Source organism: Lupinus angustifolius, chromosome LG04, assembly GCF_001865875.1.
Source record: "Lupinus angustifolius cultivar Tanjil chromosome LG04, LupAngTanjil_v1.0, whole genome shotgun sequence".
NCBI classification, from domain to species: Eukaryota; Viridiplantae; Streptophyta; class Magnoliopsida; order Fabales; family Fabaceae; genus Lupinus; species Lupinus angustifolius.
The window spans coordinates 10,806,197-10,817,618 of record NC_032012.1 but is presented as its reverse complement, the minus strand read 5'-3'; the positions used below and the strand labels follow the sequence as shown (position 1 = coordinate 10,817,618).

General features: G+C 32.6%; 2 protein-coding genes across 6 annotated transcripts in view; both read right to left on the bottom strand.

The window, feature by feature from the left end:
- Positions 2,416-11,422, bottom strand: part of LOC109345817 — a 9,650-nt gene continuing 643 nt past the window's right edge. For 2 of the 5 annotated variants that reach the window (XM_019585039.1, XM_019585038.1), the window contains 5 exons: positions 6,736-6,905; positions 5,141-5,199; positions 4,014-4,039; positions 3,537-3,930; positions 2,416-3,279 (listed from right to left, as the gene is read on the bottom strand). In XM_019585039.1, the coding sequence (XP_019440584.1) occupies positions 2,817-3,279; positions 3,537-3,930; positions 4,014-4,039; positions 5,141-5,199; positions 6,736-6,905 (1,112 nt within the window). In that variant the 3' untranslated portion in view covers positions 2,416-2,816. The other 3 variants (XM_019585037.1, XM_019585036.1, XM_019585040.1) reach the window with 3 other exon arrangements.
- On the bottom strand, positions 9,720-11,362 carry LOC109345818 (heparan-alpha-glucosaminide N-acetyltransferase-like). Its single transcript, XM_019585041.1, has 3 exons — positions 11,186-11,362; positions 10,927-11,070; positions 9,720-9,998 (listed from the first exon to the last, which is right to left on the bottom strand). Exons 1-3 carry the CDS (start codon positions 11,315-11,317, stop codon positions 9,852-9,854), a joined length of 423 nt encoding a protein of 140 aa, XP_019440586.1. The 5' UTR covers positions 11,318-11,362; the 3' UTR covers positions 9,720-9,851.

Sequence of the window (11,422 nt, the reverse complement as noted above, 5' to 3'; positions counted from 1 at the left end):
TCTAACCAATAAAAATGTGACATGTGTGTTATTTTATTTATTTTTTTAAATATTTTTATAGAAAATAGTGAAACATTACACATGTCATAATTTCATTAGTAGGAGGAGATAACTTATCTCCTTATATAAGGAGATACTTCATTCCCTTCAAGTAAATACTTAAAGGTGAAAATGACATCAATTGATATGTAAACACTATTCCAAATTCATATAAAAGAATCAAAACTGTTAAATTGCAATTGATGTAAAAAGAAAGAAATATATCTCAAGCAATACTTACCAAAATGGAAACTATCTCTAGGACAAGTGTAAACAAAATTCTGAAGTGAATAAGCTTATCAAATAATTAGTCTTCTTCTTTTACTTCTGTTGGATTTATTCAAGTGTGAAGTCTCACATTAGATATGCGGGGAAGAATGAAAGAGTTTATAAGAAGGAAAGATCCATGGAACTAATGCCTTAAAGTTTTAGTTCAAGATGTGTGTCTCACTTGTGACTCTTCACATACTTTGCATATATAACAAATATATTGCTATCTATTAATCAATACGAAGTTGGCCAAGTGAGGTAAGGCTCCGCTAGATCCCAAAGTATCGTACAAAGCTCCAAGGTTTGATTTGATCCTTAGAGCGACACTAGCTGGGAGCAGGCAAACAACTCAAAAGAGATTAGTTCATTGGATATAGATGTGAATACCCTTAATTGCACTATCGGTGTAAAGATTCATCGACATTCAGTATATCATCCACTATTCATTTGTATTACTTTTAGAGTGTACTTGCCACTGGACTAATTATTTCTAATAATGGCAAATGGTATGCATGCATCAACTAAAGTCTCAAAGCCCATATGCATAACTAGAAGTTATTCTTTTTATACACAATACAAAACAATGCATTATTTCATCCCTTACCATTTAATAATCTAAACTAACTCATTCATAAACAATAATAATCCAGCAATGTAATGAACTAATAAAATTTAGTATCCCATATCATCCTATCAAAATATAGAGAAGCAAATTATTCAATGAAATCAAACAAATTTCAACAATCATTCAACGTATATGATCTTCGTCATAAAAGAAAATGAAATCATTTGTTTTAAATTATGGTTGTGGTTGATATATTGCAGCCGTTATAGCCGTAATTACAGTAGCAGAGTATAATTTTTTCGGTACTATCAAGGGTATTCCCAAGTATACCAGCTTTTCCACCAACTTTAATGAGTAAATAGTTATTGAGTAAATAGTTATTTTGTTATAGCCATCACCGATTAATTTAGTTCGTGGGTCGTTCCATCTATGTAGTCAATCTCATGGATAAAAGGTTTAGTTAATATTGTTGTTGACTTTGTTCATTGTAATTCAAATTGGTCACAAATGGAAATGGATGTTAGTAATGTGTGATGTGGCGTGTTAAGTGACAAGTTAACATCTATTTGGAAAAGTTCACTTTCAAGGACTAACTAATTAAATTAAACTTTAAGGGATCAAATTGAATGATTCAATGTAAACTAAAGGGACCAGATTGTTTCAAATTTCAATGACCAAGTTGTGCGATTAAATTAAATTTTATGGACCAATATGACTTGTTTGATCAAATGACTAAATTGAGCAATTGAGTTAAAATTCAGGGACCAATTTTATTGATTACACCAAATTTCATGGACTTATTGGTAATGAACAAATATTAATTGTCACCCACTTATCTAATTTTGATTTCATTATAGTTTCCTTATATAAAAATTAACACAACAGAAATTACAAATGAAAATTATTCATCCGTACTTGACTATTTGACCGGGTCTTATAAACATAGTTTTGAAGAACATTGACAAAATACCATTCACAAAAAACAAAATGACCCATCAAAGGCAAATCAACAAAATTTGAATTGTATAAGTTTATGACTTTATGTAACACAATATTTGCACTTAACATTTCATACATTAAGAAAATATAATGATTGGAAAGATACAGAAATCATATTTCTCATGTGTATATTTATAAAATTTTATTTATCGTTCTCCATATTACCAGGTGATCAAATATGTTGATTCCTTTTCTAATAAATTATTTAAAGAAAATACTAGCATGCTAAGTATAGGAACATAATTAGTTTAAGGAAATAATTTTAATAGATTACCTGCCTTTTTTATTTATTTAAATAAAACTCTCCTCTATTAGAGAAACAATTTCTTCTTATTATTATTATTATTACAGCCTAACAATTAACAGCAATTTCTTTAGTAATATGCTCTTAACAAATACTAACTTTTTTTCCACTGAATAGCATGATTCTGTAGTTAATAATCCAAATATTTCATCTCATCCAAATAATAACAACCATTTTATATATTGATCATGATAATTCGATTATATTTTATATCAATAAAACCACTTGATTGGTTTGCATAAAAGTCTATATGATCACATTCACCATTCATATTTCTCAATACAAAGTATTTTCAGAGTATTGATATCAGACATAGATAGTTGGAAAATCCAACCACTTAATTTATCACTTGAGATGAGAATACCCAAAAAAGTATCTCTTCAAAAACCTGATTTTGCCCAATTGATATCATCTTATTTTATGCCCTTCAAGCCAAAGAAACTAGAGGAAGCCAATGTCAATCACACTGCCAAATGGCTGCCACAAAGATCAATTCTAGGGCTAGCCAAAGTATATAGTCTGTCATAATATGCCAGCCAGGCCAAATCATTATGTAACATTTCTCAAGCATATATAAAATTTGATTTACCGTAATAATGGTGGTTTGCTTCACAAGTAACCTTGCTTAAAATAAGAATGTCACCGATTTTGTGAAGGCATTCTTTCTGGACCATGCCTTAATCGAAAGCTGTTGGATCTGATACCTGGGTCTGACATGCTGGCCATCTGGTGGTATGCTCTCCGACTTGGATCTCTATCGATATGGTTCAATGGCAATGAAGGCAACTGGTCTCTTTCCCAAGCATGGAAGTGACTTGGCAGGTGGGTTTCTTCTTGAAAATGGTGTCCTGATGAACCTGACGGGACAAAAAAGAAACCACCATTATGGTCTGTTGATAAGGTCACTGGTGCTAATTGAGCTGGCCCACTATGAGTGCTGGATCTTCGAGTCACGGGCGTCCGCATTGTGGTTGAATTAGGAGGTTGTTGAGGTTGATAGTAAGCTTGTAGAGCCTGGTCTCTACCATGGGCCCGAGCATTGCTGCCCGGATAAGGAGGGATCATTGAAGATGTGACTGAGCTTCCAGGTCTAGCAGCAGAACTGCAGAATTACATGTACTATGTGTCAACGGTCAACCTCGTGACCCTAGCAAATTTAGACTAGCCAGCAAAAAGTACCCAGTTCATTGTTTTTTTTATCTATTAGTTGAGTTTAACACAAATTCACTATGTGTTTGACACCATAAGACAAAATATGAACATATAATATAATTTTTCTCCCATTGTCATGTTTGAACAATAAACTAACTTCAGCAATCACAAAAGCATCTTAGTAAGGTAAACAAACTCCAGAGGTACCTGTGACCAACTAGGAAGGGATGCATAAGAGATCCTGGTCTCAGGACCTCTGAACCGCCCCTGGCTGGCCTTTGAGTACCAGGTGATACTGAGGGCTGATCAGCAGGAGCACCTAGACGGCCGGTGGCTGAAGAGAAATGAGAGGAATGGTGTTCCCAACTGGGATAATGAAGATCCGCGGCAGGAAATGTGTAGGAGGTTAGCATATCCCCAGGTACTGGTGGACCACTCCAGTGATTGAAGTTAGAAGCTTCTGAAACAGTTGCACCAGGGTTGGAAGTAGAGGGATGTATTGGTCCAATGTAAGCTATATATGGGCAAGGATGACTACCGGATGATAGAGCTGTATGTTCGGCAAATATAGCATTCTGTCCCAGCATCTCATGATCTGCATCTTAACATACCAGGCAAGATATTATTATTAAGTCAAATGCAAGCTGATAGAAAGAGGCTGATAAGCAGGAAAAAGGATCTCACATGCAGTTCTTGAAAATTCCCCATCCCTGAAGAAAAAAAATACACAGTATCAGTCACCATTTCCTTAAAAGTTATTTGGCTCTTTACTTTCTGTGTGTGATGTTGAGGGTTCAGGGGCAACAGTATACGTATTAACAAATCCAGATTTAATAACTAGGAAGCCAGTATAACAATGCCAAACACTATTATCACAAAAATCTGCTACACCAATTCTTCATAATAGTAATATACTAATATGGCCACAAGCAATCTCTTCTGTTCCAATATATCCAATGGAGCCCATGATTTTCCCCCACATCATATATAATAGTTAAAAAAAGTGGAAGAACTTTGAAGCTCAGGTGCCCAACATAATATTCCAAACTAATCATACAAATCAGAAGTTGAAAATGACTAGCAATAATTAAATGCAGGGGAGATACAATATATGATAAGATATATGCTTCAACATTTCTTTTGGTAAACGGAATTTTCAAACCTAAGACTTATACTCAAATCATATAAAAACCTTTCATTCTTACAATGAATGTAAGGATTAATTTAGTGGTTGGCAGCCTAAGCATTCCACTCCTACCAAAGAAAAACAGTGTGAATTGCACATAAATCATATAAACAACCTTTCATTTTTCCGTTTAAACTTCCATTTTCCAAATGACATATATGGCAATAACAACTAATTTACAGAAACCAGAGTACATTTAGTGCATAAACACTTAAAAGTTACCTCCCTCAACAATAAATGAAGTCCCCTTCTAATTCAACAACAATACATGAAGCCAGACTACATTTTGTGCATAAACACTTATTAGTTACCTCCCTCAACATGCCTTATGTTTTCGATAAACATAGACAATTTAACTCAACAATTTATACTAAATATGGGCACTGAGGCAAATACGTAAGATCTCAGTGCCCATAAACTCAATACTTTTAACAAAAAATTCCTTTTGTAATTTTCCATGATGGTATCAATACCACCATTAGCTGTAATATCTTATAGCATGCAGACATGCAGTGCAGTCGAACCGAAACAAAGTTTGGTTATTAACTGTCAAGCATGATTGGAGTCTATGAATTTAAACAAAGAATAGTTAGACTGATTATTCTAGTATGTTAACTAGACTTACTCCAAAGATGAAGGAAGTTGGGTCATGTTACTGAAAGGGCACCAGTGAACTCCAAAGGACTGCGGAAAGCATTTAGAAATCAAATATTAGATAAAATGGTAAGCAAAATATTATCTATCCACATGCACATGAAACAGAACAAGAGATAATCCAATTAAAGCAGGTCACACCATCCTTGAAATTCCAATTACTTAGATAAATAAAAAAGGATTTTGTCTAGTTGTATGTACTATATATGGTAATGGAGATAAAAAATGCACACGTAGGAATTAGTGGTACACTTGGAAGACATGAAGATTGGGTAAGGTATATGAATTAAGTAGGCAAAGGAAAGAGGGAGTGAAACTTCAGAGCAAGTAAAAGATCGTGAAATATTATTATTTATTACTTATTTTGACTGGGTAAATGCACACAACTTTCAATTCTTCTTCAATCCAGAAGGTAGTTTTTATATTGTTCCACATGTCTAATTTCGTACAGATTTATGATAATAATACCACTGGAGAAGGCATATACCTAACCACCATCCTAAAACAAGAACTTCTTGATAAATCCTAGATAAAATCAAGCAAACTAGACATTTACAACTTTCTGGTCCTATATACATATAAAAATTAAGTACCTGATTTTAACTAAAATTACTTGAAAACTTCAAGTTACCCACCAGAAAGCCAAATGAATACAGGATAGGATGATGAGAACTAATATCCCTCTAAGGTACACCTTTCATCTTTAGAGCAGTACTTAGCACTGATTAATACAAATGACATGTTGCTGATTCATGGAACTGACACAGATCTCTTCTGGTGTAATATGCGCAGGTCAAGTTCAGAAGCAGTGGCCATTCTAAGGTGACCATTTTTTTATCAAATAATTTGTTAAAGATTCTTGGTGAGCACTGGGTGTCTTTTCACCTTAAAGCAGAAACTTTGATTTGTTTCAACTTTCAAAGGTTTTAGAAGGAATGAGGAGGCTAAGATTTTATTGTAGTGCAGTCTATGTAGGTCTATGGTGAATTAAATTGTAGATGAATGACCATGGCTTCAATTGTGTCTCTACCCCAACATTTGTTAAGGGATAAGATTGTCTGTATGGCCTCTCTTTACTCTTTGGTTCTATTCCCATGGTTGTGCTTCAACAAAAAATTTGTTATTCGTATGCAAAGGGATTGGACAACTATGTTGCATTGTATAAGCTACTTTGACTATGTGTTTTCTTACCTTTTTTCTAGTTATGAAAAGTTGATAGCCTTTTGCCAAATATTTCTCTCCTTTCTTTCCAACAATATTTTCTTTTAGGTGTGTCAATGGAGCAATCATTTTATAAATACAGATGAAAGATAAACAACTCAAGTAGCTTGAAGGATGGGAAAAGTGTGAAAAATCAGAGAACCAAACATGTATAGGCTTTTTCAACTTCTGAAACAATAACATACTGCTGAAAAAAGTTTACATGCTCCAAAATAAACAGTCTCTATTTATGCAAGGCTGGCTGATCACCAAATAAGAAAATGCAAGCACATACTTATGACATAATAAAACACAAAATAAAAGAAAAAATTATATGGATGTGTGCATTCATGCAGTTTCTATTACCATTTCAGAGTAGCTAAGATCATAAAGATCCTCATCATGCGTCCAATCATCCACGCTAAATTCGGGATATGATCGGCAACCATTAGCATAAAGCCATTGACCTTTCTCAATATTCCGACAATTAGGGCATTGCATTGCCCCTTTCACATTGAATGCTGAGCCAATGCAATCTGAATGATACAAATGTAAGAAGAAGCATAACAGTACGATGTGATGCCAACATATATGTAGTTATTATCATGTTAAGAATTGATTTGAGAAGAACAAGAAAACCTAGCAACATTAACTTAAAACAAGTATAAGCATTTACGATACAAGTTTTATGAATTAAATTGCTAGCATAGGCCTGCAATTTTCCATTTTCCAGGTGTAGCAAATTTATAGCACAGGTTGTTGAGGGTGGGTGGTAATTTATGCAAAGGTCATTAGTTCAAATCAAAGTGTCAACACGTTCAACCTAGTTGAGTGCTATTAAATAGATTTGTTTATAATCAGTTCAGAGCTATTAAATAAGCCTTCCAAAATAGTTAGCTAGTTAGATTTTGCTAGTTTAAACAAGAATAATGAGATTCAAGCGTATATTATCGTGTAACACATAAGAAAACACTAGCATATGCAGAAATTCATAAAACTACTATCGTTGCTATAGCAGGAAAAAATATACAGCCACATGAGAAAATTAATGTGAAAGATCTTCCCAGTGCTACCTTCACAAATGTCAAGGGAAAAAAATAGAAAAAACACACACAATTGACTCTCCTCCATTTCCTCTTATATATGAAACTTCACGCCCTTCATGACGGCCTTCGCAATCGACAATCATACCACAGCTAACTCAATTAGCACAATCAAGCTCTCACACATAAAAACATTATTCAAAATCATACCATCCCAACAAAGAGCATAATATTTATAAAAAAATCAATCCATCAATAATTTTAACAGTATATTATATATATATATATATGAATAAACATTCCTGGAAATGATAAAATTAAGGTCTCAACCAGTTGAAGTCAAAATCAATTCAAATAGAAAGTGAAATACAACAATTCCTATGACATGATCTAATTTATAATCAAATGCAATTAAAATTTATAATCGAATGATCTAAATATAGAAAGGAGGAAATTACCGAGATGAAATTGATGGCCACATTGAAGCTTAGCCGATGATCTTAGACCATTATCAGCAACAACATCGAGACAAATTGAGCATGAAACAGAGGAATCGGTATCTCCGTCAACATCATCATCGTTTCCAATTCGAAAACCCATTTGAATTTAAAACCCTAATAATTTGGGATCAATATTCATACAAAAAAACACAGAATTATTATTTAGTAATAAGAAGAAGAAGGGTTGTTGTTGTTAAATTCAGTTAAGAAGAAGATTTTTAAGACAGAAGAAAGAAAAAGAGTGGACGCGTGTTTTTTGCAATTTATTATTCAGATCTCAAATTATTAATATTTTGCTTTTTTTCTTTCTTCTTTAGAAGATAGAGTTTGCGTCATTCTATATATCGTGAGTTTGTGATGTCAAAAAAAAAATATATCTAAATAAAAATATTTTTTTGACCAATTATAAACTGATGATATATGGAATGACATAAATTATGGACAATAGATATGTTCATGATAGAAGAGGATGAGAAACAATGAAGGAAAGGTATTTATTTGTGAGAAATTGAGATGGATACTCTTTTACTTTTTTTATTTATTTGTTTTTTAATTACATGATCGAAAAACAAATTTATAGTTAAAAAATATCATTTATTATAATATTATCTAAAACAATAAAAAGAAGAGTGTAAAATCTTTGCATAAAAATTTATATATAGTCAGTATATCATTAATCAGTTGTTTTATTATTTTTATTTAAAAGTCAACTATAACTCGAAAATGAATTATAGATGATATATTGACAAAATAAAAATTTCTTCCATTATCAATATATATATATATTCCTAAAAACAATCCAACACCGACCATGTATCAAATATACTATAATATATCATATAAATAAGCAAATCATTTATATATTTTTATTCATCTCCCCTATCTTAGTCAATTACTCTACCAATTGAAATTGAGGAAGATAATTCATCTTAAGAATGAAAATACAATTGATTGAATCAAAGTGTACAATATTCTATAAATGGACCAGAGAGATCAAAATTAATAAAAATCATAGGTATGATAGTGTATTCTCTTATGATATAGGAAATAATGGCCCTTAGCCTTTCTCTTCTAAGATTTACATAATCTTAATTGATATATTCATTATTTACTATTTTTCTTCATTTGTTCTATTAAAAGTTCCAATTATCCTACTTTTTAAGTTGTAATCAATATTATTAAATAATGAATATTCAATATTATAATTCATAGTAGAATATATTTTTCACTACTCAAAAATGATAGTCAAAGATGTTGAGTATAGTTTTCTTTGCCTTTCATGGTCTTACCCAATGAGGGAGTGATATATATGGTTTGAATGAAACTCCTCTCCGATAATAGAGAGTCAAGTGATGCTAAAAATTAAAGAAAATTTGATATGCTTTTACATTTATATCATTATATTTATTATGATAAGACAAATTTACCCTTCAAACTAAAGAGGAAAATTACATTTGCCTCTCCATTAGTCTAACCCCGTATGGTTTATACCCAAAAAAAGGTGTAGGCTTTATATGGCAAAAAGTAGTTAATAAGTTAGGTGAGAGTTTATAAACTAGTTGAAACTTTATAAGTTAAAAAGTCTAATTGTCAAACACATTCAAATAACTTATTTTTAGTCAAATAAGCTATTTGATTACTTTATAAGTCACTTTATGGCACCTTACCAAATACAATATTATAAGCTCATACTTTATGAAATAAGCTCATATACCAAACACCACCAACCACTAACTTATTTTTGGTTAAATAGATTAATCAATTTGTAAGCTACTTCATACTTTTACCATGTATCATAGAGAAATAAAGCAATATCACGATACATGGTAAAAGAAATATTCATAAGGGCGACCAAGTCCACGAGACTTCTACCTACTAGAGTTTAAAGACGATAGTGAATAACATGTTTCCGGTAAATGTACACATGGTTTTGTAAAATTCAAAGTTTCCAATATATACCCAATCTATGCAAAATGCCTGAAACTATAGCCCAGAATATGATCTCAGCAAAGATAACATATAGCAGAATGCCTAGTCTCTTGGAATGCCAAACTTTAATGAACACATGCTTTTGGATCCAATATACCTGTTCACAAAACAAACTTAAGATCCATTACTATGTAATGAGTTACATATTCATTCAAGTCAAACATGGCAAAGAATGAAAATAAAAATTGATCCAAGAATAATATATAGAAGTGAGGCTGAAGGTAGATATAGCACAGAAAAAAAATATGTACTTCAAAGATTTTAGTTCAATATATGGAATAATACCAGATATAGATCTCAAATTATAAGAAAACAATGCGACCTATTATTGGACATACAACGCATTACAGACGTATGATCATTACGTTTCGGATTATTCTATTCCACTTCTTAGAAAGAAAAGAACTTAAATGAAATTACTTAGTAGCATGGCGATATATTTATACAAAACTTCTACTCGGGCACACACAATGAAGCCATAGTCAGTCAAGTGAAATTTAATCCACGAAAAAATTTGATCTATGGACAGTAACTTTGTGGTAAAGGCCATAATACTAGAGGAATCATTACTATGGGACATAAAGGGGGAGGTCATAAGCGTCTATACTGTAAAACCGATTATCAGCGGAGATTGCGAGGAATGTGCATTTTGTTCACAAAGAAAGTAAAAAATAATTTCATTATAGCTATTTTTTGGGGTTTAAAAGGAAAGAAGAGCACTGGTGCTTAACTTTATAGCACTATAGTTTGAAATATAGAGCTTTTGAATAAGTGTTGGGTTTATTCAAGTGTGAAGTCCCACATTGAATATGCGGGGAGGAGTGAAAGAGTTTGTAAGAAGGAAAGGCTCATGGAACTAATGCCTTAAGGTTTTGGTTCAAGACGTGGTGACTCTTCACTCTTCCCATACCCATGTAACAATGGAACTCCCTGGTGGTTGGAGGCTCCCCGGTCGTAGTCTGGTCCAACAACAAGAGTTTAGGGACCAAAGTATAATATGAAAATTAGATAAGAAGAATATATACCAAAGTATTTTGAGGGTCATCATAATACCACCCATTAATGAATCCTGCAAATATTCCTGCAGCTGCCATGACATACACAAACATTGCATTCATTCCAATCCATTTCAATGGCATGAACAACACTTTCAAACTCCAAATATCAACCTGCAATGACACAGCACCAATTTTACATCCACCAAGGCCACAAAAGTGAGCATTAACCCATGTTTGTAGGGCCAGTGTAGCTTCCACTATTCACCGTAGAGACCGAAAAACATACCATAATATAGATGGCCGAAAAAACTAATGCTGATGCTCCAGATGTGACACAAACATAGCTTAGTGTATATAACTGTTTATTCAATGGAATGGCTGCAATATATGGAAGAAAGGAAAGTCGAAGGAACCACATCAGAATAAATGAGGAATGGTTATATGGTTGCACAGCATGTTCGATTGAAAAACCGAGTTAAGAATTCACACCATAACTGAAATCACGAATAATTCCAGAAGTAAG